At 41.5% G+C, this 17,434-nt stretch overlaps 2 protein-coding genes across 2 annotated transcripts; one reads left to right on the plus strand and one right to left on the minus strand.

The window, feature by feature from the left end:
* Window positions 1–14: 14 nt before the first annotated feature.
* On the minus strand, window positions 15–5,493 carry got1 (glutamic-oxaloacetic transaminase 1, soluble). Its single transcript, XM_026189376.1, has 9 exons — window positions 4,858–5,493; window positions 3,313–3,494; window positions 3,105–3,228; window positions 2,703–2,815; window positions 2,506–2,610; window positions 2,189–2,339; window positions 1,663–1,828; window positions 1,412–1,554; window positions 15–1,217 (listed from the first exon to the last, which is right to left on the minus strand). Exons 1-9 carry the CDS (start codon window positions 4,964–4,966, stop codon window positions 1,078–1,080), a joined length of 1,233 nt encoding a protein of 410 aa, XP_026045161.1. The 5' UTR covers window positions 4,967–5,493; the 3' UTR covers window positions 15–1,077.
* Window positions 5,494–14,071: 8,578 nt separating this feature from the next.
* On the plus strand, window positions 14,072–16,837 carry nkx2.3 (NK2 homeobox 3). The gene is made up of 2 exons (XM_026189377.1): window positions 14,072–14,758; window positions 15,523–16,837. Exons 1-2 carry the CDS (start codon window positions 14,368–14,370, stop codon window positions 16,164–16,166), a joined length of 1,035 nt encoding a protein of 344 aa, XP_026045162.1. The 5' UTR covers window positions 14,072–14,367; the 3' UTR covers window positions 16,167–16,837.
* Window positions 16,838–17,434: the final 597 nt, after the last annotated feature.

Consider the following 17,434-nt stretch of genomic DNA (forward strand, 5'->3'; position numbering starts at 1 on the left):
CAGTTTCACACACATCTGTTTGACAGTTTTTTATTGAAGTAGTTCATTCATTTGATCAGAATGTCTGAGGACATTTTCATTGCTTAACAATACGTCTGTTTCGTAAATGCCCTGCGTAGTAGTGCGACAGCAACCTGGTTGATCATTAGTTTGTTTGTGCTGTGACAAACGAATGTTGCGTAACAGTGCCCGGCTGCTATGAACAGTCAACGTCCACTGGCAGGTACCTGACAGAACCAGAAACATCAAAACCCTTCAGCATGCAGTGACGACCCCAGGTTCACGGCACCTGTTCAGAACGCTCAGTGTCATTTGTGCTCACTGAATGTCAACTGGAAGCAAAAAAAAAGACTCTACAAATACAGATTAAATGTGAGGTCATTAGCATAGAGCTTTGTCATGAATATGATTACATAGTTCAGGCTTAAATCCTCCTTAGAACATTTGTTCACATTTAATCTAGAAATGACAAACACTGCCTCTTTATTCTTCATTCATCGTCGGGGTGGTAAACACAAATATACAGATTAGTCATGTTAATATTCTCTTTTTCTCATTCCCCTTAACAACTCTTACTGCTGTCCACACAAATACTTCTATTTCACACTTTGAATGGATGAGTCATGAACAGTATAACATTTTTAGACTGTAGAGTCAGTGCTGCTGAGGAACCGTAATACAGCCACAGACTTGCTTCTAAATGATGCATAAAACTTGAAATACGAAACACATATTTTGAGCTACAAACAATACATTGGGGACTAAGATAAGGGTGAAAAATGATGAACACAATTACATAAGTACTCCAGAGTTTGGAAAATTGTGGCTCTTAAAAAAGATCCAAACGATCTTTGTGCAGTCTATAGAGAACTTGGTCCCAGCATGCATTTAGCCTAGCATAGCACAAATACTGAAAAAGAATGAGAAACCAGGGGCCTGTGAGCTCTCTGTGCACATGAGAAATTGTATTTGCTCCAGAAAAATCTGGAAACCTGGATGCAAACACATTCCCTGTGATCAGGATGGATCAGGAATGCAGCAGGAAGTGGTGAGAATTGGAGATATGGTGCCGTTCTTCTACTGGACCTTGGTGACGGCCTCGTGGATGGACTCGGCCACGTAGTCGATGTTCTTAGTGGTTAAACCGCACATGTTGATGCGACTGCTCGCCATTAAGTAGATATGTTTCTCCTTCACCAAATATTCCACTTGTTTGGCTGCAGGAAAATCACCAGATACTGGTTTAAGTTTTACTGACTGTGTTTGAATCTTTTAAAGATCTTTTTAAAATCGACCCCCCAAAAACTAAAACAACTTGGATGCCATGAAATTGTTTGTTAAACTGACCAGTGGAATGTGCATTTTTACTGAGCTGTGATTGTGTGCAGAAGGAAGTGATTGCTGTACTCACGGTTGAGGCCTGTGAAGCTAAACATGCCGATCTGGTTTGTGATGTGGTCCCAGGTCCCTGGTGTCCCCAAAGCTTGGAGCTTAGCTTTCAGCTGAGACCTCATCAGCAAGACTCTGTTAGCCATGGTCTTCACATTCTCTTGCCTAAAGTCAGAGAATGAAAACACTCTGCATGTCTGATATCGACTGCTTTTTAATATTGCCTCATGCACAGGTATGAGTCATCGTTTAATGATGCTATTTTACACTTACCATTCACTAAAAAGCTCAGGTGAGGTAAGAGTGATGGTGACAATGCGAGCTCCCTGAGACGGTGGGTTGGACCAGGTGATCCTGACAATCTTCTCCATCTGGGAGAGAACTCGTTTCAGGTTATCTGCATCGCGAGCCACAACGGTCAGGTTGCCCACACGCTCGTCTGATGGGACAAAAACATGTCACAGTTAAACAATACAGCAGCTAATACCTGTTACCTGATGTGTAGGTGCAGTATCTGATAAACAGCTCCTCCTCTGGTGAATCTGAGACTTGCTTAATTTGAATTTTGTGGCTATTCCTTTCAATTTAACAGAGTTTTTGATGTATTCTGTGCACATTATACTCAGCATAATCTGAAAATAAGACCAATGTATATTAAGATGACTGGATGACTGAGAACCTTCACAGACAGATGTATATTAAGGTTACTCTTCCTGCAAAGTTTAATCCCTGCAGTTGATTTAGCTTGGGATTTTCTGTAGATTCATACAAAGCACACTTTACACACAGGATCACTCACTGTAGAGTCCGAAGTTCTTGGAGAACGACTGGGCACAGAACATTTCAAAGCCCGAGGAAACAAAGTAGCGCACCGCCCAGGCATCTTTCTCCAGACTACCTGAGGCGAATCCCTGATAAGCCGAGTCAAAGAACGCAAACAGCTTCCTCCTCTGGGAGAGAACCGGATAAAAGATCAAAGGGTTATCATACTGAGATAAACACTGTGCATGCAAAATAATATCCTGTTTAAAATGACACCTTTTTGCCAGTAGTGGCAGTTCAGACCACAGTACAGACAATTTGTATATGTCTGCATGCACTTTATACGCATGTTACCATCATAACTTCAGCGATTTGTTTCCACTGCTCCTGCGTGGGGTCTGTGCCTGTCGGATTATGAGCACAAGCATGCAGGACAAAGACTGAGTGCTCTGGACAACTCTGTGGGAAACGGAGATATGAAGAAGCAACGTGAAACCCAGAAGACCAAAATGTAGTAATAAGTGAACAGTATGCTGCCACGCAGTACTTACTTCCAAGTCACCAAGGAAGCCAGCCAAATCAAGGCCTCTTTTCTCCGCGTCCCAGTACCTGTACGGACGAACATCCTCAAAGCCAGCGCTGCTGAACACAGCATTGTGATTTTCTGAGAAAAACAGTAAGAAAAACTCTGAGGGCAGCGTTCGATTTTTATCATTGCTTTCATTAGATAAAAGAGTGAATAATGCTTTTTTAAATACTCCTCACATCCGACCTGACAATACAGCCAGGCTCACTGATAACATGCAGCTGTAAACAAGACATTTATCAATAGAACACTTTATCAACAACTACAGTTTAAAGTCTGGGGAAAGTTCACAAAACAACCTGTAAATTAAAGTCCTCTACAGGTGTGTGCTACTTCACTGCATGTTTGTGTGTGTGCTTGAATGTACCCCAGGTAGGTGCAGACACATAGATGGGTGTTTTGGTGTTGTTGCTCCCATTGTAGAACCGCCTTAGAAACTCTGCGCCTATCTTCAGAGCACCCGTACCACCCAGACACTGGACAGCCCCGACCTGGCAGTGACATTCGAACAGTCAGTTTAAATGTAAAAACATTAGAAATTCAAAGAGTGTCGTTTGGCTTTTGACTCCACAAACCCTGTTTTCCTGGATGGCAGGGCTGTTGTCTCCCAGTACTATTTTGGAGGCTGAGGATCTGAACTCAGGCAGGCCCAGGATTGGCAGGTACTCGTGGTTTAGCCTGTCATCATGCACAATGATCTTCTCCACTTTTTTCACCACCGGCAAAACCCAGGGCTGGCCTTCATCTGTCCGATAGGCTGCAAGGAACAATGCGATTTAATGTTACAGAAAAAAGTGAAAGAATGGCTTAATATAGTAGGAAGCGGCCCTTCCCTCCTGCATTGATATGTTGTTTTTTTAGTGAGTTTTAAGCAAAAAGAAACCTCTAAGTAAGATTAAATATAACATTCCTTAAATTGCTCAGTAAACAGATACAGCAGACAGAAGTGGTTAGCTTGCTAGCTTAACACCTGTACCTTGGTAATCCTGATGTTTGTGACTTTATGGGACTCTTGAGTCATAACAGAAGTGCAAAGATCACAGGGTTTTGTGACAGGCGCACTTTCAATATCTGTTGGGTGATTTAGCCAGGCAATGTCGATGATCTACCTTTTTCTCTCTGTTATGTCCACTAGCTGGAAAGGCACTGATTATCTGTAATAATACATCTAAATTAAGATCTAGGGCCGGTACTAAAGTCACGTGTGACTGAAAAGTCACAGAAAAGCAGAAAATCCTTACAGTCAAGGATCTTTTTCAGATCTCTGTGTTTTTTTAGGTAGAGAGAAATGTGTGGCCTACATTTCCCAGCTGCCATGTAGCAGCTGACCATCTGGAGAAAGAAAGGGATTACGAGGCCTCGGCCTCCTCTGCTAATCACAGGACTCAGGTATCCTTGTCCTGCCAAAACAGAGCTAAGCGATCAACGCTTCTCACACTGTTCCTGTGCAATGCAAGCAGCGAAGAAATAACTCCTTGCAGAAAGGTTAGCACAGAAAACAGCTGCTCTCAAGGACGAAATGTGGCAGTGGTTTGTTTCGGAGAGAAGCACGACTGAGCTGTAATAAATTTAAACTCCTGCTTGTTCTTGTGTAATGACAGAACAGTAATCCAATCAGCTGCCTGGTCTGCTGAGTGAGAGGTGCAGGATAGCAGAGGACAGAGATGATTCAGCTCTCAGTGTCACACTAATTGCAGAACAAAGATATATTATCAACAGAGCTGCAATCAGTAGTTGGTGGGTGTGTGATGACTGAGTAGCCTGTAGCGCGGCCAGATTAATCCGAAAATGAATTTAAGCAATAGCAATAATTACAGCACAGGTGAGCCATCACCATTCTGGACTGCCTGGTGTACTAAACTGATTAAAGTTACATCTAGATAGCTTCTGTTTAGATTTTACAGCTCAGATATCAGTCAGCAGGCTGTTTTAACTATTGCTGTGCTTAGTTTGAGGCTAGCAGTCAATTTTGTGTCACTTTCTGATTATAATAACAACAACTTGTTAGAAATTCATATGAGGGCACCATCATACAAACATAGATGAACTCTGTGTAAGACAGGCTGGAGAACCTTTCCCTCTGGGATGCAATGAATGACTGACAACAATGCACAACTTACCTCCTACTCCGAGGTTCACCTTATTTGGAAACTGGTCGTTATTGAAATCCTGCGTCAACTTGAAGACAGCCACAGGGGCAGCCTGGGGGACTTCAGAAAATAGCGACATTTTTTAAAATAAATATATATATATATTTATTTATTTGTTTACTTTTTTTTTTTTGCACTGTGGGAGGCTGCGGCAGCACGAAGAGACGAGCTGTCACTTGATCAGCTGGCTGAGCGGGATGATGGAAGACTTTCACCTTCAACTTGGATTTGGTCACTGCAAAGTGGGTGTGAGTGGATTTACCAATAGGAATCGCTCTCGGCGTTGATCCCTGTCAGTTCAAAGGTCAATAAAACAAACGCACAGGCGCTGTTGCCCAATGAACGCCGCGGGCAGGGGATTGACAAATCCTCTAGCTAATGTGTGGGGTTGAGGAAGCGTCACTGCGAGTGGGCGGTGCATGAGATTAGCGCATTTAATTTCTACGCCACAAGGTGGTGCTATAAACCTGCTTTAAAGCTCATATCTAGAGCATCTAAACAGAGCTTTAGTTGGCATGACTTGGTACAGAAAGAATTCTTCCATTAATAAATAATAGAACACAAATTAAGGTCAGAGCTCACAGACTGATTGCTGTATCATCGTCACATCATAAATGTAAATACGAACTCCGGCTGATCAGACAGCTATCACGCTTAGGTCACCACGCTCTGCAGACGAATATGTGCAAGTGTCCTAATCTGTTCTGTCCTGAGGGCCTAGGCTGAGCTGTGGTGTAAACACACTGGCTCCTCTGTGCTCTCCCCACAGCTGTCTGCAGGAGCTGAAGTGGTTGATAAATGAAGGCCACTCCAGCCTGCTCTCCGGGACCAGGAGGGCGACTTTGTGGGAAGACAAGACTTAGTTATGTTTTCTGTCTGGTATAATAAGAGTGCAGTTGCACGGCTCGACTTTAGTTTTTGTAGTTCAAAAGTTTCGCATTATGACAAATGATGGGTTATAAAAGTTTATGTGGGGTGAAATTAAATACACATATTTGTCTAGTGCTGAAGTGCTGGCTTTGAGTGTTTTCATGCTACTTACATTTTTTTTAAATAAATTATTTTCTTTTTTCTATTTTGTTTAACTGTAAGCCATTTTTAACATATCAAATTAAAAGATTTAAAACATGAACAATACAATCAGATGTTCCCATGCACTGATGGACTGTTATAGTTTAAAATGCTCATTAGAGTACAAAATACAATTTAGCTCCACTTTCTGCATGGACAACATAAAAATCACACTTACATGTCCCGGATAATAATTTGTAATGTGCAATAATTTGCACAAAACATATTTTAAGGAAATATATTTTTAACATTAATTTCTAGATTAGGAATATTTCTCTTATTCACATTAACAAGTGTGCATTTTAGCCTTTTTTGCAAAGGCATCCATACTATATTTGTAACAAGAAGTAACAAGAAGTATTCTGTGACAAACCAGTTATGTTGGTAATCTTATTGTAAGGAGAAGTTATATGTCATTAATTGCTGTTAATGTCTCTGACAGATAAAATAGAGAACACCACACGGACCAAGCCAATGTACTTAAGACTGTGCTTATTATATTCCTATACTATCATTGGCTCAAATGACACCACCAAATCTGAAGCAGCTCACTTATAAACGCACTGACAACTGTCATCCTGCACTAGTTCTTCGTTTTTCTTTGTTTTGCTCCTGCAGCTTTGCTCTTTTTATTCAGTCCCAGGCCCATCTGCCTTGATTTTAGCTGCAGCAGGATATCTTCACTAAGAGGTTCTTACAGATCTCTTGCAAAATATTTGCCCAGCACTAAACAGAAGACAGACAGAGTTGGCAATGGTTATAATGAAACGTAATTGCTATAGATGATTTTCCCCCTCCCAGTACTTAGTGGAGACCACGAAAACAGAACGGGATTAAATACAAGCAGCAGAAATTTATTGTTATCATTAAATCATGTGATAAATATGTACACAGGTGTAAATAGTCTTAAATATATATTGCTATAAGCTGATAATATACTGATATTATTTTTGAATATTGCTTCTGTTCCTACAGTTAACCAGGAAAAAATGCTTTAAAAAAAGTTTGTGGAATCCATTTATTCAAGGCATTCATGCTTTATGACTCAGAGAAGCACTACTATAGACAACCTTTTAGGTGGAGCAGTGGTTTGCTCTGTCTCCTCACATCGAGAAGGACTCTAGATTTGAACTTGCAGAGGCCTTGCTGTGTTTCAGTTTGCATGCTGTCCTTGTGATTTTGTGGGTACAAGAAGCACTGTGGGTGCTCAAGACAATTCCCAAGTATTTGTCTGGATTCTTGCATCCAGAGAAACTGAATCAACGTTCTGCATCACTGTAAGCATTCCTCCTTATACAAATGCATGGCTGTTATATTAATTAAGTGTGAATATGAAGTAATGCTTTTGGATATAAATTTGTCAAATTTATTTTCACAGTCTTCACCTCCTACCCTACCCCTCCTAATAAAATAAAATAAAATAAAATAAGATAATGATAATAACTAGCAACAAAGTCTAACTTCTGATCTTTCAGCCATGGACAAATCATTATTTAAGCCTTTTTATATCTTTGGTTAAGCCTTATGAACCCCTTACAAAAACATTCCTAGCTAAAGTGCTACAGTTAATCCCACACCTTGCTATCACACAACACCCAGTTACTATTTTCCCCAGTGTTTTGTCCCACATGTTGCTAACTTTCCTCACCACTTGGTCCCACCCCCACTCATCTCCTCACTTCACGCTGACAGTAGATGTTTTCATTCTTTCCAACCAGGTGAGGGTGTCTCGTATGTTAGCTATCACTGTCAGCTCTGCAATTATGGGATTTGAGCTCCCTTAGAGCAAGGCTTGGGGGCCTGGGGCGGGGCTCAGTGTGTGCATACAGAGGAGGCCCAGGGCCACGATCTGGGCTGTGATGTGAAGCGTGAGTCAGAGCAGGGAGTGACAGAAGTAGCCTCTAGCAAGACAGTTTCTCCAAAGAGAGTGTGTCACAGCTAGATCGATCAATTACTCAGCCCAACATTCACCTGCACTTTCTCTGCATTTCCCTGAGAAGGAAACACAGAACATTTGTTTTGGCATCCAGCAGAGTAACACAAATATGACAAAAAAGTCAAAGTGTGAATGGGGTTTTGTTTAATCTGATTTTTTTCTCTCTTTAAAATTTTGCATGCAGGTTATCAGCGCTGCTTATAGGAAGCTGACACTAAAACACACAAAGGCATTCAGGCACAAGACAGTCACATTCCAGCTGCGGTATCACAGAAACACAAACAAGAGCGTGTGCGCACACACCGCTGTGCATTCCTAGGGCAAAGTTTCAGCGCCGTTCACATGTTGCTCTGGCCCCGGTGTCTCTGGGTCAGAGAGCTGTGGTGAGTGACCACCTTTTTAGCTTCCCGCCTTGTTTGTTTTCTAAAGACAGTGTCATCAATTCTCTAACAAGGAACTAGACACAGCAACAACAAAGAGCACAGGACCTCCCTGTTGCTCCCTGAGCAGATCAGTGACTGACGGACCGTGCATGCAGTAATAGATATCAGTAATCTCTGTGTCAGACTACATTCCAACCAGGGTGCATGAGCGTTTGTCTGTGCAAGTTTAGGTTGCAAATGTCTTTTGTGCTCCATTTGATATCATGACATAAAATCTCCTTTTTTTGTGTGCATGCAGATTTCTACCCTGCTGACAAAAGATGACAACCTACAACTGGACTCAGTGAACTACCGTAGTATGAGCCACGAATACATCCAAGTGCAACCTTAGTTGAATTGTACTGGAAGATGCAAAATCTCAGACATCTCATGCCTAATATTGCTTTGACGGGGTCTGTATGTTCCACAAGTTCAAATGTATGGAGCCCACAGTTAACAACATGGAGGCAAAAAGTAAACTCACTGACATAAGGGCTACACACCATTGGAAGAAGCCTGACAATTTAAGACTGCATGTGCCACTCACGCAAAATAAAACAACACCTAAGCACTATAGTGAGCATATTTCAGATCGATATGGTGATATATAGTCCTCTTGCACCTGACAATGCAGAAAAGGGCAAACTGCCAGTAGTTAGCTTAACACAACTGCTAGAAACAGATAATAAGATACAGGAAGTCCTATATTTATTTTACATAACATTCTCCTGAAATTTGTCTTAATTAATCAAACATTTCCAAAAATACTGAGGTAAATTAAAACAAACCATTAAAATGCCTTAGCTGTTTTGCTTGAGTATAAGTTGGTATGTATACATTCACATACAGTGAATAAGAAAGTGTACACACGGCAGTATGCAGTCTTGTGAAACATTCAGAGAAACTGCAGACAAACTAGAAAGCTAAATCTCAGACTCTACAGACGTTAATTAGCATGTTAAATGTTAAAGTTCACGACAGTACAATTATGAAAAGACTGAATGTGTATGGCTTATTTGGAAGAGTTTCCTCTTTCTAAAAAAGGACATGGCAGGATGGCTTAGGTTTACAAAGTTGGAGCTTGCGCTCATTGAGTCGACAGTGAACCCCTCTGAATAGCAAAGTATTGTAGAAACAAATGTGAGGCCATCTGTCTAAAAGATAAAGCTTCGCTAAAACTGAGTCATACAACAAGACAGTGATTCCCGGCACAGCAGCAAATCCACAGCAGAATGGATGAAGAAGAAAAAAATAAATCAAGGCGTTGCAATGGCCCAGTCAAAGTCCTGACTTCAACCTGATTGAAATACTATAAAGGGATGTGCATAAATAAATGCCCACATGAACTGAAGCAATAATGTAAAAAAGAGTGGGCCAAAATTCCTTCTTAGCGATGTGAGAGACTGATAAAGTTAAACAGAAAATTATAACTTCGAGTTACTGCTTCTAAAGGTAGCTACTGAATCATTGGGTGTACTTTTTAACAGGACTGCATTTGGACTTTGAAGGAATATTAAAAATGGTTGTGTCTCATTGTTTTTCGCTGATGTGGCCTTCAAGCTGGGTGGAACCTCAAACACAAGGTCTACGTTGTGTTGTTCCACTTGATTGATTTTGTCTTTTTACCAACTCAGGCACTTTGGCTTTATACAAATATGCACGCTAAGACACAAAGACAGGAAGTGGAAGATGTTTTTTAAAAATTTTTTTAACCCAAAGTACTTGCTTTTTTGTCTGGATTAGGTAAAGAGACACAAATATGATAAGTGACAAAGGAAACAAACTTTATCTTTCATGACTTCTAATTATGTTGTATATTTTGAATCCAGATGGGGAGACCAATTCTCCCTTTTGCTAGGAGGTCAAAGTTCAGGGTCAGCTACAGATCTGGGACTCTGTATCTTCATATATGAGGATGAATGCCTGCCAGCGCTGGAGCTTGTAGCAAAGCTGTCTGATTGAAGGCCTGGTCAGCTTTGATCCTAATGGTTAATCTGAGCATCAGCATTGCCAAAACCCGCTGCGTGCTGAAGCTGCATTGTTAGATATTTTATACAGTTAGTATTTACAAAAATGGGACTTTATTGATAACTAGTCAGATATTTGCCAAAACAGTCTGTCACTTTGATAGAAATACCACCGCGGTTGCTGGACAGATGCTAATATTTTCTCTCAAGGATGTTTACCTCTGGAAGCCAGGATGCACGCATACTTTTATTTTATGGTAACATTGTCCTTCCCAAGAGAGCTGTTACTGATTCAGCAAGTTAGAGAGAGTTCCTCCAGCAGCAAGCTGAACTTGATTCAACCTTTTGATAATTTTTAAAAAAAATTTTCACCAGCTCTAGCCAAGTGGGACAGCGTATACAAGCAACTAGAGGCACCTACATCCTCTCATTTGAAAGCCTGCCTCCCCGCACTGTCTTTATCTACATTGACTGCATGGCAGCAGAGAGGATAAGCATATTTAGGTTGCTTGTTTCCTCCCAAACTACATTCCCAACACCGTAGATCATAGATATTACAACCCTTACATCCCCCTCTGTTCGCACTCATATATACAAACACACACCTGCTGGGGCAAGGCCGTCTGGGAGGGAATTACAGCAGCCTAATTTATGAGGCCCAAGGGAGGGCAAAGGGCAGGGGATCCAGACTGGCCTGACCTCACTTCCTCTTTTCATGGTCTCTAAGTTAGAACTGTGATACACAGAACAAGGTGTCAGCTCTCAAACAAATCACCCTCTCACTGTCTTTCAAACAAGACAGCTAATTAGGGTATCTTTTTTCCTAACCTGGTTAACACAATGAGCCCTGAGGGAGTGTTAACTATTATCATAGGCCTGCCTTTGTGGACTATATGGCTCTATCAGAGTCCAAAGTAAGTGGGTGAGAACAGGGTTTTTGCTGAAAAATCTGGCCCGACGCGGGCTCGCCTTTGGCCTCCTCATTTCCTCCAATGAGAAGGTGCTGTCATCCGTCACTCGGTTCCAGGCAGCGGCACAATAGCACAGTCTGGGTCCTGGCTACTGACACCACCACATGGGTTGCTGATAAGACTCACCTTCCGGGACCCAGAAGAACTGAGACATTACTGCCACACAACAGTTTGGTCCACTGCCATTCTTTCTGTTGACCATGAAATTAAAGGAAAACGGAAAGTTAATTATGAGCTACATGAGGCGGACACACTCTGTATCTGCTCTCACAATCTTTTCAAGTTTTTTTTTTCTGTAATGCACAGCCTCATTATTTACATATTGCATGCCCTATATGCAAGATGATGGGGAAAGCGTCACACCCAGTTAAATAATCCTGTTGGACTTGTTGGACATTGGGGAAAACGCACTTGAGCTAATCTATTTTCCTAAAGTAGCAATCTATTGTTGTTATTGGCTGATTAAGAGCACTTTAAGACAAATGGATAGTCACACTTGAGTTCCTCATCACACATACAGGCTGTTGGTAGAGCCTGTTAATAATCACCTCCATTGTAAAAGGATTGTAAGTGCTCTTCTACACAACTCTGTCAAGTCATAATATCAAACCTTCATTCTCTCATAAATAAACAGCTGTTTGCATCAACCAGTCAGACACAAAACCCAGAAGCAGCGATGATAAATGTTGTTATTTCTTCAAACGTCTGGTCTGTGCTCTGTGCACCCTGTATCTCAGTGGTGTACTGTACACCTGCCCCTGCCCTGCTTCAGTATACGTTAGACTGCCAGAAATATGGAGATAAGGAGGGAAACAAGAAGAGACACGTTAAGCGCTGCTTGGCAAAACACTAACTTTGAAGAATTCACCAGAAAGTGAATTGTGCGGAGTGACTGAAATTTGACTCCCACGGAGGCAGAAAGCTGATCGGGGTTTTTTTTAAAGTTATTTTTCAAAATCCATTTAATTTTTTTTAAGGCTTAGGCCTCTGCAGCCTGTATCCGCTCTGACCTCTGCTGTGGACTCGACCTTACCGAGGCTATCAAGACGATTCAGAAATGAAGATGATGTATTGGGGAGTCGCATTCACCAACGAGTCGCTCCTTGACACTCTCTGGGAGTCTGGGTTTTGTTAAAGGCAGGAAACAGACTCTTCCGCTCCGTAAACACGAGTCTTTACTTGGCCACTTTTGGACTGCCGGTGGCACGCGAAGCCCGTGATGATGGTCAGTGGGGGGCTTTAGAGGCCCTGTGCACTCTAGGTCGAAAGCGTGGTGACTCTGCTCGGACCCGTGTATACAAGTAATTGTTTTAACCGCGTAATCTCTTTTGGGGTATTAATAATTTTCTCCTAAACACTTTAAATAAAACAAAACAAAGCAACCCCCCCCCCCCCCCACACACACACACACACACACAGCTATTACTCATTTATGTCTATGTTTGGTATTTTTAAATTATTGCACTCATTAAAAAGGAATGAGTAAATATTTGGGAAACAAAATGACCAGATTTACTGCCCTTTGGGTTGCTTTACGAGCTTCTATCACGTAAATTCCACCTAACTCGCGCAAACTTCCACTGTGTGGAAATTACTTTTCCTTATTAGTAAATCTTGATAAATTATTTAATGTTTAAATTTGCGTCCAAGCAGCACTAAGTGACCACTATATTTTTTCAGAGTGCACAGAGAGTTACTGTGGCCTAAAAGCTTTTCTTTTTTTCAGACTCAGTTCAGCTCTTGACTTAAACTACTCCACTTAAACCGGCCTTTTTTGAATAGACGTGTATCTCCATGGGAGGGGGTGACGCTATCCATTTCTAAACAGCGCCTTGTTGATGGTGAGCGGATGAGATTATGTGGACATGCTCTTCTTTTCTTTCCACACGGTTTGAGAGCAATGGGTCCTCAAACCCTGGCGCCTGGACCTGGCCAAAGATAGTCGACCAGAAGAGAGGTGTCTCGTTTCAGCACGTTTATCCCTTAAGCACAAAGGTAAATTAAAATGAAAGCTCATTAATTTACCTATTAATATACAATATAATATAATTGTTAATATAATAATTATTATTTTCTTTCCTTGTAGCGCTTGAAGCTGATCATTTATTTATTTATTCATAAAAGGTTTTTGCTTTCCTTTTACCAGTGTCAAGAGGAACTATTATTGTGGCCACATTTTCGTGGCCAAATCATCCTAAAACTTCCACAAATAAATAAGCCATAAATAATTCACAGACAACAATTTAGCACTGAGCATTCTTTATGCCTCTCACGGTTGCCGGATTCATCTCATTTCCCACACTCTCGTTATATGATATTATCAAGGAATTGCCGAGAGGGGAAAAAAAGATGGGCCTAATCTTAAAAATCGCCAAATCTGCGATGTTGAGGGATCGTCCAAGAAATAAGTGAAATTCTTTAAAAATAATACATAAATAATCGAATAAATAAATATTGGTTCCGCCAAGTTAAGTATTTTTGTGGGCTATTTGCATTAAACTACACAACATAATATGCTTTGCCTAATTATTACAATTGTGTGACAGCGTTGATGCAGAAACATTTAAAGCATGAATTAAGAAGTTCCTTACCTTTCAAAATATTTCCCAGTTTCACTGCAGTCGATGGCATCAATATTATTTCATAAATTAGGGATAACTTCCTGACATATGTAGGCTACACCTAAATAGAACAGAGAGGGAAAGGGGGAGGAAGAGTGCGAGAGAGAGAGGGAGAGAGAGAGAGAGAGAGAGAGAGAGAGAGAGAGGGAGACCCTACCAATCCCTCCCCCGCTTCAGGACGTCACTGAGAGGGAGAGGACAGCATCTTGGCTGACCCTCTCTCGCTAGATAACTGAATTCAGCCAACCAAACGGGATCGATCTTTCTCTTTCTCTCTCACCCATCCAGCCACAGACGCATATGCAACTAAGAGGGATGTCACAGCTGAGAGAAAATCAGTTGTCTTCGGTGTGTATGCAAAAACAACAGAGCGCGGCCGTTCCTCTGGTTTACGCACGCCTAATTTTCTTCTTTTGCGCGTCCGGAGGCGAATCGGTCCCGTTCTTGGACTGCTGATCGGTATATTTTGCCATCTCTTTCTTGGTGGTAATAATGATTCCTAGTCCGGTCATAGGTTCGTCCTCCACGCCTTTTTCCGTGAAGGACATTCTGAAGTTAGAGCTCCAACAACAGTCTCAGCAGCACCAGCTACAGCTGATCTCCTGCTTCGGTCTCTCTGGTGCGCTCTCACAGCCTGGAGCTCTATCGAACAAATCCTTCCGTTCTCACTCGCCGCCCTCCTGCATGCTGGCGGGCAGAGACACCCCAAGCCCCATCAGCTCCTGCCTGTCGGAGAGCGAGGAGAGGATGGCGTACCTCAACTCACTGAATGTGCAAGACCGACTGACGGACTCCGGTATCCACGTGGAGGTGTTCGGCAACCTGGGGCAAACCCACTCTGCAGACCTCCGGCCGGAGACAGAGCAGGACGAGCATGACGGCAGTGAGTACACAGTCTACTGAAGCGAGTTACTCTGAGGGTGTTAATTGTATAAAAATGCACATGGACGAAAATGCCAAAGGAGAAAATCAAATCATAAAATCTGAATTAAAGTTTCCTACGAGACAAAAAAAAAAGGCTCATCAAATCTGACATTGATACATTTGATGAGCAGTTTCTGGAGAAACGTTTTCCGATTTCTGTTTAAATTATTATAAATTGATCGCCTAACACGGACAACAAGAAAATAGGCCCCTGGTTAATAATATACATAATATATATTTTCATAATAGGACCAAACAATGGACGGCAAAGAACAACAACAACAACAAAAAGATTATTATTTCATACAATTCATTAGCTGCCAGCTAACTGAGTAAGACTGGCAGAGATTAAAGTGTTTACATTTGCAAGCTGCTAATTTATGTTTGCTGAATATATTAAACTGATGATCCAAATTGTCACGCATTTAAAAAGACGTAGACACTTCCAGAAACACAAGACAGAAACTATATTTAGCCTCATCTGATTTGAATGTATCAACATTCACGTTTAGTTAATGTTCGTATATAACATGACGTCATTATTAGTATGCCTCCCTAATTTTATTTTTCAATACATTTTACTAGCAATTTTCAATTAGGCCACTTCCAATACACTTGTACAATAAATAATAAGAATAAGAATTAAATTTGTAATAAATATATACTTGAAAATAATCAAGATGCTAGCTCTGATGTGTAATTGAACATGGTTTCTCCATGCAGAGAGCTGCGGTGTCATGCCGGGTGAGTGTGAGGATCCAGACTCGGAGAAGCCGGCCACCAAGCAGCAGAGGACCAGACGGAAACCTCGCGTCCTCTTTTCCCAGGCTCAGGTGTTTGAGTTGGAGCGGCGCTTCAAGCAGCAGCGTTACCTGTCCGCCCCGGAGAGAGAGCATCTGGCCAGCTCCCTTAAGCTCACCTCTACCCAGGTCAAGATCTGGTTCCAGAACAGGAGGTACAAATGCAAGAGGCAGCGGCAGGACAAGACCCTGGAGATTGCGGGTCATCATCACCACCATCACCACCCACCACCGCCTCCAAGGAGGGTGGCTGTGCCGGTTCTCGTCCGAGACGGGAGGCCTTGTCTCGCTGGATCTCAGAACTATAATCCCCCTTACACAGTCGGAGCTCCCAATCCGTACAGCTACAACGGCTATCCAGCCTACAGCTATAACAACTCGGTGTATAGCAACACTTACTCTTGTACTTATTCTAGTTTCCCTTCTCTCCCGCCCAGCAACGCCTCTGCCAATGCTTTCATGAATATGAATTTGGGGAACATTAGCGGACAGACGCAAAGCCAGGCTCCCCAAGGACCAAGTGTCACACCCTGCCAAGGAGCTCTGCAGGGCATCCGGGCATGGTAGCGCGGTCTTTGCGCACAATCAGAAGCCTGTCTTGATGGATAGACTCGAGCATGTAAACATCTTCAACTAATGCCGTGAAAACCACAATTTCAAATTCCGTAACACATTACAGAGCGCAGGGGTCAGTTTGTTCTAACTCCACAGGCATATGAAGAAAAATTGACTATTATAATTATAAAAAATTTTTCCCCCTCTGAGCCACGTGTTTAGAAAACTTAGTGAAGTTGTTGTGTTATGTTTGACGGATTAGCCAAAACTATCCGTAATGGTTCAAAACTGATGTATTGTGCTTAAAAAATAAAGGAAAATCCCGTGTAAAATTTCGGTTACGCAAAGACCTATAGATTTCATTAAGAAAGTGAAGTCTTTCATGAATTTTATTTGGATGCATAAAGTTGCAAGAAATTAACATGGATCACAAATGCAGGACAATTTAGTATTATTTCTATTAAGATCTCCCCCCTCTTTTTTAAAATTTGTGTGACTTGGGTTTAACCTTAAGGCTTTGTTTTTTCACTCCAAAACTAAGTGAGTGACACTGAAAGCCAATGAACTGATTTAAAAAAAAGAGGCGCTCAAATAAGGCTGTTTCTAGGCTCGAGTTAAAAACCACAAAACGATGCAAGTTATCAGCGATCGTGGAATTAAAGAGCATAATAACTGTCATGGCACGACTGATTGAAGTGGAGTGTGCTTTGTGTGTGAATCTGTGCGTGTATCTGTTCTTTTTCTTCTTCTTTTTTAATGATGTTGACTGAGGTCTATTCCAACATTTCTTATCGTCTGAAATCTTTTCTCAAGCCAAGAAAACGTTTTTTTTTCTTGTGTGAGAAAGCTTGCGCTAGACTTCGGCTTGAGACAAGAACCAGAAACAGAGAGAATTTAAAGGCGAGCTAATGTCCGGTCAGGATTCAGAGATGGACATTAACCAGACGGCCAGCATCCCCGGACCCACAGAGCATAAAAACGAGAAGAACATTGGATGATAAATACTCTTACGACTCCTCTTCTTTTGCTAAATAATAATAATAATAATAATAATAATAATAATAATAATAATAATAATAATAATAATAATAGATTACCTAAAGCTGTGTCACATTTATAATTACAATAATGTCATAATTACATAATAAATACTGATCTGCACTCGCTCACAGTGAGGCAAACCCAGACCACATATATACTCTTTCTTCAACTCTCTCTAACACACACACACACACACACACACACACACACACACACACACACACACACACACACACACA

This window comes from Astatotilapia calliptera, chromosome 13 (assembly GCF_900246225.1).
Source record: "Astatotilapia calliptera chromosome 13, fAstCal1.2, whole genome shotgun sequence".
NCBI lineage: Eukaryota > Metazoa > Chordata > Actinopteri > Cichliformes > Cichlidae > Astatotilapia > Astatotilapia calliptera.